Below are 15,333 nucleotides of genomic sequence, written 5' to 3'. Positions count from 1 at the left end.
AGAGAGAGAGAGGGGGAGAAAAGAGGAGAGTGAAAAGGGTGATAGGGAGAGAGAGGAGAGAGGAAAAGGGGAGGGAGTGCGGCTGCGTGAGACATTGTGAGGGCGAGGGAGAGGCTGAGAGAGAGAAAGAGAGAGTGTGTGTATGGGAAGGATTACATATATGCCAATGCTGCCATTCTACCACCACAGTACTCCAAGTAAAAGCCAAACATTTTAAAGCAAGGTGGCGATACGGAGAGATTTAGGGGAGGGGTGCAATTCCAGAGATGAAGGCACTGAGTAATAACTAAATCTGAATGCATCTCAGGGAGCTTCCGGGCGAGAGATTACGAAGGGTGACAACGCAATGGGATTTGAAGAATTGTAAAAATCCAGGAATCGTGGTATGAGTCAGCGAGTAATCGGGTGGCAACGTATTGGACACTCCACATTTAGTACATGGGCAGCTGTGCCCTGGAAGCGGGTGATGGATCTCCTAGACGAAGTGACATCGCACAAACCTCCGACTCTGAAAAGAACTAATCTCACTGTAGCCATGCTCTCTTCTGCCTCTTCCCATCAGGAGTGCGATCCCAGTTTTATTTTAATAATTTTTTTATTTTTCACACTATGAACCATATCAACCAATATATGTACAAACGTTTCTCATTAAATTTACACAGTGGTCTTTTCTCCCATTTTTACCCCCTTTCCCTCCCTCCCCTCTACCCACCTACCTTCAAAACCCATAAATATTCAACGTATACAATACAATAAAACCATAAAACAATATTTTCACACAAAGGAAAATAAACAAAAAAAATGTGTCATCTATTTATGACACACTGAATCGAGTTGTTTTGTCTTCTTATCATTTTCATTCTCATTTTAGGGGCTGGAGGTCATAGGCAAGCTCTCTCTGATATGTTCCATGTACGGTTCCCAAATTTGTTCAAACATTGTGACTTTATTTTTTAAATTATATGTTATTTTTTCCAATGGAATACATTTATTCATTTTCTTTTCCTGCATTGATTTAACCATAAATTTGGCTACTTTATTCTTTTTATTTGTCTTTTGTCCAGTTTTATCCAACATTGGGTCCAAATTAAGGTTAAAATCCCCTCCTATCAATATATTTCTTTGTGTGTCTGCAATCTTCAAAAAAAATCCTGCATAAACTTTTGATCCTCCTCATTAGCTGCGTATATATTGAGCAAATTCCAAAATTCTGAATATATCTGACGCTTTATCATTACATACCTCCCTGCCGGATCTATTATTTCCTCCTCTATTTTGATTGGTACATTTTTGTAAACTAGTATGGCTACACCTCTAGCTTTTGAATTATAGGATGCTGCCGTTACGTGTCCTACCCAGTCTCTCTTTAGTTTGTTATGTTCCACTTCAGTTAGATGCGTTTCATGCACAAATGCTATATCTAATTTTTCCTTCTTCAATAAATTTAGTAGCCTCTTCCTTTTAATTTGGTTATGTATTCCATTAATGTTTAGTCATATAGTTCAACATGGCCATCTTATATCTTCCACTTATTTGCCACCTCCATCCTCCTTTTCCCCATTTTCATCTCTCAGTTTTCTCATTACATTTAATATACGACAGCACATCTATGACATAAAGTACACCCGCAGTTCCCACATCCACTAATACCTTAACCCCAAAAGTCTCCCCCCCCCCCATCTCTGAGTTGCCCCATACCCCTTGCCGGACAACCACAACTCCCCTTTTCATTTGGGTTGTGATCTTGTTCGCAGCGTCAACTGATTTTGCAGTGACGGTTATTCCCCCTCCACCCAGCCCTCTCCAGAAAACACTTTTTTTTAATCACATATAACAAAGCTCTCTCTCTTCTTATTTTCCCCCTTACTCCCTTCCTTCCCTTCTCTTATCCCTCTTTAGTTCTTTACATATACATTGTTTTTACATCTTTATATATACTTTATCGCCGTTCTTCATTCTTGTTACATCTCTTCTGTCCTGCAAACGCTCTGCGAATTCTTGCGCTTTCTCTGGATCCGAGAACAGTCTGTTTTTCTCCCTGGGTATAAATATTTTAAGCACGGCTGGATGTCTTTACATGAATTTGTAACCTTTTTTCCATAAAGTTGATTTCACTGTATTAAATTCCTTCCTCCTCTTTAAGAGTTCAAAACTTATGTCTGGGTAAAAAAATATTTTTTGACCCTTGTATTCCAATGGGTTATTATCTTCTCTAACTTTATTCCTGCCCATTCTGGTATATTTTCTCTTGTCGTATATCTCAAAAATTTTACTAAGATGGATCTTGGTTTTTGCTGTGTCTGTGGTTTCAGAGCTAATGCTCTGTGTGCCTTTCTATTTCCATTTCCATTTCTTCCTGCATTTCTGTCATTCCCAGGACCTTGGGGATCCATCCTTTTATAAATTCCCTCATGTCTGTGCCTTCTTCACCCTCCTTCAGGCCCACTATTTTTATGTTGTTTCGCCTACTATAATTTTCCAACATATCAATTTTCTGAGATAACAACTCTTGTGTCTCTTTAATTTTTTTGTCACTTTCTTCCAATTTTTCTCTTGTCGTTCACTTCCATTTCTACAGCCGTTTCCTGCTCTTCCACATTTTCTACTCTTTTCCCTATTTCTGTCATTACCAGTTCTAACCTTTGCATTTTATCTTCTGCTCTTTTCATTTTCCTTTTCATTGCACTAAATTCTAATGACAACCATTCATTTAATGATCTCATTTGTTCTTCAAAAAAGGCTTTATCTATATTCTGTTCATAAGTTTTACCTTTTATTTCTCTTTGTCCATCAGTTTTACCTTCTATTTCTCTGTGAAGATCTTGGTCGTCTTCTTCCTCTTCTGCGTCTGTACCTGTGTTTGTGTCTTCTCTTCTTTGTGTCTGTGTCTCTTCTGTTTTTCTTGATGAACTCTTTGTCGGGCCTCTTCTTGCTGGGCCTCTTGGGGCTGTTCTTCCTCTCTTGGGCTGCTTGTTTGTTGTGCTTCTTGACGTTGGTCTTCTTGTCGATCTTCCCTCTGTCTGTCTTCCACGTCTGTTTCTTCGCACCCTCTTTTGCTGTCTTCCTTGTCCTCCAGCGGAGAGCCCTGGTGTCGGGCGTCCCTCAGCTGCTCGGTCTGTGACAGCCGCTCCTCTGCTGAGCCCCCCTCCCGCCAGTGTCCTCTTTCTCCTTTGATTGCGCACTGCGCACTTTTGTTTGGCTCCGAGAGCCATCTCTGTAGTGTACCGGCTGGTGGGTCGCGACTCCGCAGGGCAGGCACTGACCTTGGGGGTGGGGCACTCCTCGTCACCACAGCGTCCTGTTCTTTCGTGCAGGTAAGGCCTTCTTCTCCGGCAACATTTTTACTTCTTCTTTTCCAGTTGTTCTTACTTTCTTCTTCTTGGAAACCATCTCCTTTCTCTTCTCTCTATCTATATCTTCTATTTCTTATATCTATTTCTGTTGTGCTTTGCTTTTTCCTAACTTTTTTCCTATTTTCCTGGAGAGGGCTGGTTTTCCCGACCGGCCACTACTCCATCACGTGTCTCCTCTGAGTGTGATCCCAGTTTCAGGGAGTTTCTTTCCCGCCATTATCAGACTCCTGAGTGAATCCCACACAAGTTAAATCAAGTTTCTGTTCAAACTGATCTCTCTCTATAACCCTGCACTTTGTCCTGCACTTCATTTGGTGGACTTGGGTATAGGCTGACTTGCTGGAAAGCTTGCAAAGCAAACCCTGGTGCACCTGGAAATAAACCCAAGCAGAACAGATGAGGGAGGACAGAGGGACCGGGAATGATCGTCTCTTACCCAGTATCTGCGACGTTGATGTTCTCAGGGCCTGTTCACCAAGTTTCCCCACTGCCACAAAGTAAATGTTGGCTGCCGTGGTCAATGCTGCAAGAGAGTGAGAAGGCAAAGGCCAGGTTAAGAGAGCAGTGCGAAGTGTCATGGCCTGGTGAACCCAATGTGGCCTCGAGGGTGATTTGCTTTAGTTCCACGACTCGGGCCTCGGTGGAGGGGCAGCTGTGTCTGACGTGCGAGCTCCAGGTGCTGCCATGGACAGGGCTGATGGATCAAGTAATCCCGTTACACAAGTACAACCCGACGAAACAGCGCTCTCCGGTCCTCGGTGCAAAACACGCAGACACACAACCAGACATAACTCCCATACAGACAAACAATTTTCATACATGCAAATAAATAAATAAATGTATTGTTTCAAGAATAGGAGAGTCTCGGAGGGTTGGTGAGAGCAGTTCCTCTGGTCGTTCAGCGTTCTCGCTGCCCGTGTGATCAAACTGTTTCTCAGCTTGGTGGTGCTGGCTCTGATCCTCCTGGATCTCTTTTCCAACAGGAGCAGCTGATAGAGGTGGGGTGAACGGGGTCCTCAGTTCTTCAGACAACGATCCCAGTCGATCACATCAATGGGGGGTGGTGGGGTGGAGAGGGAGATTCCAGTGATCCTCTCTGCTGCTTTTACAATCCTGGGGATTGACCTCCAATCCATTTCTCTGGAGCATCCGTACCACGCTGTGATGCAGCCGGCCAGGACGCTCTCGATAGAGCTTCAGTCAAGTGCCATTTCCTGCTGCACCTTCCTGACAAGTGAGGAGATGCTGAGTGTTCAAGATAGGTCAAGAGCTTCCAATTGCACTGAACCATGTGGGCATGGACTCGGGGAGCACAGGCACCCCTGCCATGTGGCCATGGCTCCCAACGATTAATGAAAATGGTGAGACGTTTCAACTTCACTACCCAACAGACAAAGGCACGAATGTTGTGTGTCTCCTCTTCCACCTGAGACACTGTGATGCAGTGAAACAAGAATGTCTGCCGATGCTGTAATTGTAGGAAATATAGATACTCCCCACTGACAAGTGAGGAGATGCTGAGTGTTCAAAATAGGTCAAGAGCTAAGAGGGCTCCAATGTACTTTGGCGCTCTCCACTATAGAGTTATTGTTGTGTCGCAGTGGGTGGCTGTTCCTCATCCTCCTGAAGTCCACGATCATCTCCTTGAGACTCAGTTTGTTGCTCTTGCAAAATGTCATAAGATTTTTCCACCTCCTCTCTGCAGTGTGACCCATCATTGTGGCTGACGAGGCCAGCGGCTGTTGTGCCACCTGGAAACTTGCTGATGTGGTTGGAGCTGGATGTGGTGATGCAGTCGTGGGTCAGTAATGGGTGCGCAATTTAAGAGATGATGGCCTCTTCCATTTGCACTGAACCATGTGGGCATGGACTCGGGGAGCACAGGCACCCCTGCCATGTGGCCATGGCTCCCAACGATTAATGAAAATGGTGAGACGTTTCAACTTCACTACCCAACAGACAAAGGCACAAATGTTGTGTGTCTCCTCTTCCACCTGAGACACTGTGATGCAGTAAAACAAGAATGTCTGCCGATGCTGTAATATAGATACTCCCCACTTACAATCCTCCCATGTGACTTATGACCAAAGAAATACTGTATAAATTTTTAAAAATAAAAAAAATATATATGTAAATATAAAAATTACGCTTGGTCGTGCATCCATCAGTGCTAACGGCTGTGGTGTGTACGATATTGACCTTCAGATGATTTCCTGGGTCTATGTACATCACAGCATCTCTCTCAACTGTCAGGATAAAAGAATGCTGTACAGGTACAGCAGGGTGTTTGGAGAGCACAGGGCAATGGGATCAGTGTGGGGACTGATAGTGGGCTGTTGGGAGAATGCAGGGCAGTGGGATCAGTGTGGGGACTGATAGCGGGCAGTCAGAAGAGCGCGGGGCTGTGGTATCAGTGTGGGGACTGATAGTGGGCTATCAGGAGTGCGCAGGGCAGTTGGATCAGTGTGGGGACCGATAGTGGGCTGTTGGGAGAGTGCAGGGCAGTGGGATCAGTGTGGGGACCGATAGTGGGCTGTTGGGAGAATGCAGGGCAGTGGGATCAGTGTGGAGACTGATGGCGGGCAGTCAGAAGAGCGCAAAACAGTTGGATCAGTGTGGGGCCTGATAGCGGGCAGTCAGAAGAGCATGGGGCAGTGAGTTCAGTGTGGGGGCTGATAGTGGGCTGTCAGGAGTGCGCAGGGCAGTTGGATCAGTGTGGGGACCGACAGTGGGCTGTTGGGAGAGTGCGGGGCAGTGGGATCAGTGTGTGGACTGATGGTGGGCAGTCAGAAGAGTGCGGGGTAGTGGGATCTGTGTGGGGGCTGATAGCAGGCTGTCAGGAGAGCACGGGCAGTTGGATCAGGTGGGGATTGATAGCGGGCTGTTGGGAGAGCGTGGGGCAGTGTGATCAGTGTGGGAGCTGATAGCGGGCTGTTGGGAGAGCGCGGATCAGTGTGGGGGCTGATAGTGTGGAGACTACATGCCACGTTAACATATGTCCGACTTGCGTTCATTTTGAGATACAACCGGTGGGTCAGAATAGAATTCGGACGCATGTCGGGGAGACACCAAAGTGCCAGAGAAACTCAGCAGGTCTTGTTTCGACTTTCCCCCTCCTCTCAGTTGGTGGGGGGGAAAGGGGGACGGAGGGTTGATTTTAATATTTTTAAAATTAAATTTAAATCTCAAGACACAAGCCATTCCGGCGCACGACCCTGTGGTGCCCAAATCCATCCATGTGACCAATTTCAACCTATCATCTCGGTTGGCCTCTGCAATGCCGGAGGAAACCCCCGCAGGAACAGGGGTCAGCCTTCCATCCCGTCGAGCCTATCTCACCCTTCAATGAGTTCATGGCTGATCTGATGAGCGGCTCATCTCCACCGACCTGCCTTTTCCCCCCACATCCCTTAGTTCCCCTACTTTGTTTGAACGGGGGGTGGGGGGGGGGGGGTTAATTTGAGGCATAGCTTCTAATGTGCCCTATAAATAAAATTACATTCGATTAAAGTTTGAACCTGAGTTGGATTTGTCACATGAAACAAAGCACCACGGGGAGCCAGGAGAAATTATCTTTGTTTCATATTCAGGAGTGTTTTACTGCTGAATGAGGGCAGATGTCCTTGACTTGATTTCTGTTAAGCAAATCCTGTTTGTCAGTTTCAGTGTCCTTGTGGAATGACAGCCAAACGCACTTTGATCAACCTATTAAATGTTCTGCCCTGTGAACAAAAAATCCCTCTGATGGAGCAGTTCCTGGGATGGCGGGGAGCAGGGTGAATAAATCTGTAACGGCAGGGCTACCTCTGCTCAGATGCAGTGGGAGCCATCCTCCGCGGGGTCCTACCACCCAGACCAACTACCAGCAGCTCCACCCAGGCTTTACATGGCCTGTTAAAAGAGCTGACAGTGTTTGTGAGTGAAATCCTGCCACTGTGGGGGGGGTCTGGGCTGAAGATGTAAACCAGCCCAGGGCACCACAAACTGAGGGAACACACCCCCTCCCACCCCGACTCCATTGAAAAGCAGAGAGCAGAGGAGAAAACCCGACAGGAAGGTTACTACAGCCCCTTTCACACTTGCATCCCAGTAAATCGACCGTTCAGTGTCCAGGGATAGGAATGGGGGTTTGGCCTTTCACACTAGACCACTCCTATCCGGGACACTGAACGCTTTCACACTTGCAAGGGTTTATCCCCGGAGTTTGGTCTGTGCTACCTTTAATAGGAAGTGCCTGCAATGCAATTGCCCATTTCACACTTGCCTGATCTCAACGCTGACGTCTGCAGACACCTGGGATTGTACTAGGGATCAAGGCCGGCAATCCCCGGCGTGAGATGAGATGTCACCTGGCGCCGGCATTGAGCAGCTTTTGCTTTCACACTTGTCACGTTAAAGGCCAATTGGCATTTGGCAAGTGTGAAAGGAGCTTCTAATGTGGATCAGCGAGGGGGCTCGGCGTCTGAGGAACCCACACAGGCTGCTGGGCATGCAGTCGGGCTGCGGACTGTCGGTGACTGGTTCATGGGAACCAGCCGAGATTCGAGAGGGCGCCGAGGACAAGAAGGGCTCCCAAAGGGCCTCGGGCACTGAAGGCTTCCAGATCATGTTGGAGATTTGGATCTAGAGCTCGCATTGCCGATGGATCGAACAGAGGTCTGTGCGGCTGCAGAGGCTGTGGGAGCGCTGGAGGTGAATCCACGGACACTCAGGGACTCTCTTTCTCTCATACTGTAAAGGGCACTGGGCAACATTAATGGTGATTCTTTGTCTGCTTTTCGCCAGGCAAAAGTTAAAACATGGAAGTCTGCAGACACAGTGATTGAAGTACAAACACAACGCTGGAGAAACTCAGCAGGTCAAACAGTGTCCTTTATGTAGCCAAGATAAAGATACAGAACTGACGTTTCAGGCTTGAACCCTTCATCACGGTATGAGCAAATGTAGACTGAATGGCAGGGGAAGAGGGGCAGAGGGAGGAGGTAGATGAGGGAGGGAGGCCATGCCGAAAGCAGGAAGGCTCAGTGAATGTAGAGGGAAGGGGGTGGAGGAAAGAAGGCAGAGGGATGAAGAAGAGACGGAGAATGGAGAGTGGGCTAGCAGAGACCGGAGAAGTCGATGTTGATGCCATCCGGTTGGAGGTTTTCCAAAGGCAGGAGGTAATAGGTGGATGTTTTCCCAAAGGCATTTACCTTTGCTAGATAAGGTACACTGACCAGCTGAGTCTCTCCAGCATCACTTCAACCACGGTGTCTGCAGACGGTCGTGTTTTATTATAGATTAAATGGATTAAGCAGCTTTGCAAGCTGGAGTATGTGTCATCTCAAGCTTCATTAAATCCGTTCTAAAATCGTTCAGTCTTAACGAGCCTCAAAGCAGAGTTTACAGAGGAATTAGACTGTTAGACGCACAGTTAGGCCATTCGGCCCATTGAGTCTGCTCCATCATTCAATGCATGGCCGATGTATTAAATGTCAGGGAAACCCATTCAGTTCAATACTCACTTCTGAAAGCTCTGACAAAGTTGCTTCCAAGTAACACCAGATTCTGCAGTCCAGGATTGAACTGTTCCATTATGTTCTGCAACGAAACACAGTGGCCATGGTTACGCACCTCCAATTGTACCTGCAAACGGCACCCAGCTGCACCAGGTCACTCTGAGCTTTTCAATGCATCCCAACCAACTGGATGGGCCCCAGAACAAAAGGGCTTTGATATTGCCATGATCTTGCACTTCACAAGGCACTGTATGGCAGGAATAGGCACCCCAAATTAACATTGCCCAACATGGGTCATGCAGGTTATGTTCAATGACCCAGGGATGGAAAATCAAAGTCAGTCCCACCACTGATGTTGATATTCAATTTAGCAGAAAATAATTGAATGAGTTTTAGGTCACTGGTCCCCAGATAAAATTCACTCTGTGCAATGCAAACACAAAGACAAGTGGCAATGACGCTTGCAGGCAACTTCCCACCTTGACATGCAAGAAATGCCTTTGAGGCCATATTTCATCTGCGTTAGAAATGTTACGTGCTGCAATTCACTTCCTAATCCCCGCAGAAGCCTTTCCACAATCTCAAAGGCTCAAGTCAGGAGTGCGACTCTTTATTTTAAATGTTTTTAATGTAGACATGCAGCACAAAAATTAGCCATTCCGGCCCACGACCCTGTGCCACCCAAGTGCACCAATTAAGCTACAAATGGTGTACGTTTTTGGAGCGTTGGAGCCCCCAGAGGAAACCCACACTGACACGGGGACACTGTCACGTGCGCCAAGGTACAGCGTGAAAGTTTGCCTTGTGAGCCATCCATCTGGCTTACACATATCTAATTACAGCACAGGGTGCAGAGTTGCAGGTGAGAATGGCTGCAGCCTTATTTTACTAGTGTGAGGTTCAGTCAGGAGTCTGATAACGGCAGGAAAGAAACCGGTGCACGATCTCACACTTGCGAGTCTTCTTCCCAACGGGAGAGTGGTGAAGCGAGTGGGGCAAGTCTTTTACTATATTGGCTGCTTTTTCAAGGCAGCGAGAACCAGGATTATTATTTTTTAGTCAACGGACCTGGGGGAAGGGGAGGTGGGTTGTCTAGTGCGATGGCCTGAGTCGTGATCACAACCCTCCACCTGCCTAATTGAGTGCCAGTGTCAGCCGCACTTGGAAAACTTGATGCTATTGAGCTCATTTCACTGCAATCCCACCCCCCACCCCAGCACTGATACTCTCCGCCAGAACACACTACAGCCTCTCCCGGAGGTTAGTGTGGTGGCACCTCAGAACCAGAATCTATCGTCATGAATATGTCACAAAATTTGTTGTTTTGCAGCAGTATCACAGGGCAAATATTTATATAAACCATCTTCCAAAATAGATAAAAATAGTGCAAGAAAAAAACAAAGTGAGGCAGTGTCCGAGGTTCATTGTTCATTTGAGAATCTGATGACGGAAGGGCAAAGTGAAGAGGGCATGGCTTGGTTGGTGGGGGTCCTTGAGGATAGAGGCTACTTTTTTAATTCCCTGTCTCCTTTAGATGCCCTCGATGGAGTGAGGTCTGGTGCTTGTGATGTCGCAGGCTGAGTTAACGACCCTCTGGAGATTTTTTCTTGTCGTGAGTGTTGCCGCCTCCATATCAGACAGTGATGAAACCAGCCAGAATGCTCGCTCCAGGGTACACCTGTAGGAGTTTCTGAGAGTCTTCGATGACGTACCAAGTCTCCTCAAACTCCATACAAAATATAGCCATTGGTGAGTCTAACCCCTGCTACATTTTATGGCAAAGGCAGGCGAACAGGAAGCCTCTGCCCCTCCCGCTCTGCGTCAACCTGAGGGCGGTGGGTGCATGGAACAGGCTGCCGGAGGAGGTGGCTGATGCAGGTACTATTGCGGCGTTCAAGAAACATTTGGACGGATACACGGGTAGGAGAGGTTCAGTGGGACATGGGCTAAATGCAGACGGGTGGGACTCGAGTGGGTGGGGCTGTTTTGTTGGTGTTGGGAAGATTGGCCAAAGGGCCTGTTTCCACTCTGTATGGATTCCATGACTCTGAACCAACCTTTTTTTTTTCCCAGCCACGATCTGCTTAGGGCTCTGCTAAAAGTTTATGGGCCTGCTTCCTTGTGAAGCAGTCAGATTTAGTTGCTTTCTTCAGTATCTCTCTCCTACCTACTACGAAAAATATATTTTATAGTATCAGTCTGTGGCTCCCCCTTAAATGCGCTGTGGCCCCCCAGGGTATGGTATAACCCCGGTCGGAATAGGTGGTCTAAACCATCCAGGTTCTAAATCTCAGAACTCTCTCTCCCAACAAGAAGCCACCTTCACCAGCAACTTGATAACACTAAGGGGTGGTCAGTAATCACTAGTATCTTGAAGATGCCCCAAAATAATAAATAATTTGCGGTCCACTCCACTTGAAGGGGTCACTGGTGATGGCTACACCTGGGACAGGGTCATGAATGATGTCACGATGGGACGTCGACCCGGGGAGACCAGCTGTCCATCTCGCTCCTCGATGCAGCCTGGCCGATAGGGATTCCTCTGACAGTTTTCTCCTGTGGGAAACTCTCAGAAGGTCGGGCAGCGACTGTGGGTCATTGACCCTTTGTCAGCAGAGGACGTAAACCAGGTGTACTGGGGCGCATGGTAGGCGCAATGGATGCACGTAAAATGGGTGTGAGGTAGGGAAGGGTTAAGCTGCTGTGGAGTAGGTTCACCGGATGGTACGTCATGGGCTGAAGGGCCTGAACCGTTCTGTAATGTTTTGCATTCTTTCTTCAGCCAAAGGGCAGTCAATCTGTGGAATTTGTTACCACAGGCAGCTGCAGAGGCCATTGGGTGGATTTAAGGCAGAGATTGATAGGTACTTGATTGGCCAAGGCATCAAAAGTTATTGGGAGAAGGAGAGGAGACCCTCCCCTGGGTTCATACATTCACACGGGAATGAAAGGGTTATCATATGAGGAATGTTTGACAGCTCTTGGCCTGTACTCTTTAGAATTTAGGAGAATTTGGTGGGGGGGGGAGGGGAAATCTCATTGAAACATGTTGAAAGGCATGGACAGAGTAGATGTAGAAAGGTTGTTTCCCAGAGTGGGAGAATCCAGGACAAGAGGGCACAACGTCAGGATTGAAGGGGGTCCACATAGAACAGAGATGCGGTGGAATTTCTTCACCCAGAGGGTGGTAAATCTGTGGAATTTGTTTCCACGAGTGGTTGTGGAGGCCAGGATGATGGGTATGTTTAAAGCAGAGATTGATCGGTTCCTGATTACAATCAAAGGTTATGGGGAGAAGGCCGGGCAGTGTGGCTGAGCGGGGGAAATGGATCAGTTCATGATTAAATGATGGGCAGAATGGCCTATTTCTGTGTCTTACGTTCTGACATGTGGGACACTTGTCTTCAACAACAGCTGAGCAGACAGAATGAAAGACTCAGCTTTCCAATAACTTGGAACACACTGGATTAATGATCTAGCGACAGAATACACACACAGGCCAGGTTAACTGTGAATAAATGATGAAGTCAAACTGATAGGCTTAGAATTAGCAATTAACTGATGAATAGAATTTGATATTCCCTCCTTTCTTGCACAACATAAGTAGCAATACTTAACTACAATGTAAGAGACTTTCAGGAAGACTATTGAGATAGGAACTGAGAAAAATGGAGAGTTATGCAGTTGGGTACAGTAGGTATTAGGTCAGCACAACACTATGGGCTGAAGGGTCTGTACTGACAATAGCAAATACCAGAGGAACATGTAGGGGAGTAGTCAGAGATGTTTTTATTACGCAGAGAGTGATGGGTGCCTGGTCGTGGTGGAGGCTGGTCTGTTCAGGACATTCAAAGGCTCTGATGGGCGCGTGGACAGAAAAGTAGAGGGTTATGGGTTTGAGGCTGGGAAAAATTAGATGGTTGTAGAGAGGGCTTACATAAGTCGGCAAAATATTGTGGATATTCTGTGTTTTAACATGGGACAGGAGACAAAATATCATCAAAAGTTTACGCCAAGACATTCAGCGAGTCACACAGCTACTGTGGAGAGTCAATATTTTAGGTTGGGACCCTTTATCAAGACATCATTCATTCAGGCGCCTTGCCCGTTCGGCACGGGCCATCGTGTCTCTCCCTCCGTCACGATCTCAGACCCTCCAAATTGTAGTTGTTGCTTCCCCCACCCCCCCACCCCCCCCGTCCCCGTTCTCCTTCAGTGAAGGCTCCATCTTTGAGCTGAGACTGTCGTCGATGTTGATTATGCAAGGGGAAAAATACTGAAGTGGTTTCCCATTGCCATCTTCATTTGTAGGGTCCACACTGGACAGGTCACCCTGGCCATTGATCAGTAGATTCAGCTGCCCAGTGTTTTCAGTTTTACAGCCATGAATTCCAATCTGTAGAATCTGCTTGTTAAAAACCATCCACCATCTGCAATCTATGGCTTCATGTGACCCTGATTGGGAGGCTGAACAGGTACAACACCTTACCAGAGGGTGATCTGTAGGCTTACACCTCTGTTGGCCAGTCAAGACAATACAATGACTGAGCACATTCGGGGACCAACACCCCTCCACTCTGGATATAACTGTATCTTACTTTAAGCGGACAGAAGGAGAGTCCGAAAATTAAAAGCAACATTTAAATAGCCCTGAGACCAGGTCTTGTGTAGCTTCCACTCCCAATACTCCAGTGAGATGTGGAGATGCTTCCCCCCACCCCCCCCAACCACCTCCCACCGTGAGCTTACCTGGTAGGCAGTCAGGGTCGAGTAATAGACTTGTTCAGTTGAGTGAGTCATGCTCCCAAGGAAGGCAAGAAAAGTCCGGCAAACGAGCCTTTCTTTGCACGGTTTGGAAACTCTCTTTGGTTGAAGGCGAGACTGCGTCTACAGTCCAACCGAATTAGTGGATCATATTGTTAATTATTTATCAGCTGGTGACTAACCTGATCCTTTCTCTCTCTCTCTCTCTCTCTCTCTCTCTCTCTCTCTCTCTCTCTCGATGAGTCCAGATCACTTATCAGCCTAAAACAGTGAGATTAAAGAATATTCTAGGACAGTAAAAGAACTTAGAGGGTTATGCGTGCGACAAAGAGAAAAATTATATTTCTGTGTAGGTTTACATAGGTTGGCACAACATTGTGGGCTGAAGGGCCTGTTCTGTGAAACAGCTTGTGGCAGTGTGCTGTGGGATTTAAAGCTGTTTTATTATCCTGATCTTTCCCCTCCCCCCCCCACCTTTTCCCTCTCCCTCTCAGTCCTTCTATCTTTTTCCTCTCTCCCCCCCCTTTTGCTCTCCCTCCTTCTTGTTCTTGACCCCTTTTGCTCTCTCCCCTTCTATTTCTCACTTCTTTCCCCCCGCTCTCTTCCTCTACCTCTCTATGTCCTGTGACAGCTTTCCTCCTTCCTTCCCCCCCCTCTCTCTCTCTCTCTCTCTCTCTCTCTCTCTCTCCACCTCCCGAGACAGCATTTTAAGTCTGAAGGAAGTATTGGTAAAAACTGTGCAGATGGTTAGATGATGTTGACAGCAGTTGCCACAAAACCACTATACAGAGGCTAATCCTTGTTGGAAATTGAGCTGTTTTCTAAGACACTGACTCCCTAACCACCTCTCTGTTTCAAACTGTGACCCACATTCACCACCTGCTACAGGTTATCTTACAGTAAGTAACCAGCTGTTTTACAATGTATTGAAACTATTGACTCAGCCATTAAATTGGGTTTGAGAAACAAATTCAACACAACTTCCCAACATACAGGGAGACTATCCAGCCCATCAAGTCCATGCTGGCTTACAGAAGACCAATCCTGTCCCCCAACTTTCCCTGTAATCTACTCACCCCACACTCTTGTCAATGCCTTCCCCATGCACCACAGCCAATTAACCCACCGGCCCGCTTGTCATCTGGATGTGGGAGAAAAGGAGCTCTCTCGGGAAGCCAACATGTCTGCATGGAGGAAAGACACAACGCTGGATAAACTCTGGAGGTCAGGCAGTATACTTTATATAGCAAGGTTAAAGATACATAACCAACGTTTTGGGTTTGAGCCCCTTCATCAAGGAATGAATAAAAATGTAGGCAGGCACCTGAACAAAATGGTGGAGAGGAGGGGCAGGGGGAGGAGCACAGTCCCACAGGCAAGAGGTGAATAGATGAAGGGAGAGAAGGCACACCAGCAAACAGGGGGAGGGGGGTGGCCCTTTGAATAGAGAGTGAAGGGGGTGGAAAAGAGACAGGGAAGAGAGGGAGAACGGGAAGTGGTTTAACAGAAACTGGGGAAGCCAATGTTATTCGGTTGGAGATTGCCCAGACGGAATATTAGGTGTCGCTCCTCCAGTTTACAGGTGGTGTCCGTTTGACAGTACACAAGGTCATGTAGGAGCGGGGTGCAGAATTGAAGTGATATGCCACTGTGAGATTCCAGTCACTGATGCGGACAGAGCGAAGGTGCTCAGCGAAGCAATCTCCCCGTCTTCATGT

General features: G+C 47.3%; 1 protein-coding gene across 1 annotated transcript in view; it reads right to left on the bottom strand.

The window, feature by feature from the left end:
- Window positions 1-13,738, bottom strand: part of LOC138747866 (BAR/IMD domain-containing adapter protein 2-like 2) — a 49,431-nt gene extending 35,693 nt beyond the window's left edge. The window contains exons 1-3 of the mRNA XM_069907453.1: window positions 13,601-13,738; window positions 8,858-8,933; window positions 3,790-3,876 (exon numbers count right to left, since the gene is read on the bottom strand). Coding sequence (XP_069763554.1) covers window positions 3,790-3,876; window positions 8,858-8,933; window positions 13,601-13,651 — 214 coding nt within the window. The 5' untranslated portion in view covers window positions 13,652-13,738. The remainder of the gene's footprint in view (window positions 1-3,789; window positions 3,877-8,857; window positions 8,934-13,600) is intronic.
- Window positions 13,739-15,333: the final 1,595 nt, after the last annotated feature.

This window comes from Narcine bancroftii, chromosome 13 (genome assembly GCF_036971445.1).
Source record: "Narcine bancroftii isolate sNarBan1 chromosome 13, sNarBan1.hap1, whole genome shotgun sequence".
In the NCBI taxonomy this organism is placed as follows: Eukaryota; Metazoa; Chordata; class Chondrichthyes; order Torpediniformes; family Narcinidae; genus Narcine; species Narcine bancroftii.
This window is presented reverse-complemented; position numbering and strand designations above follow the sequence as displayed.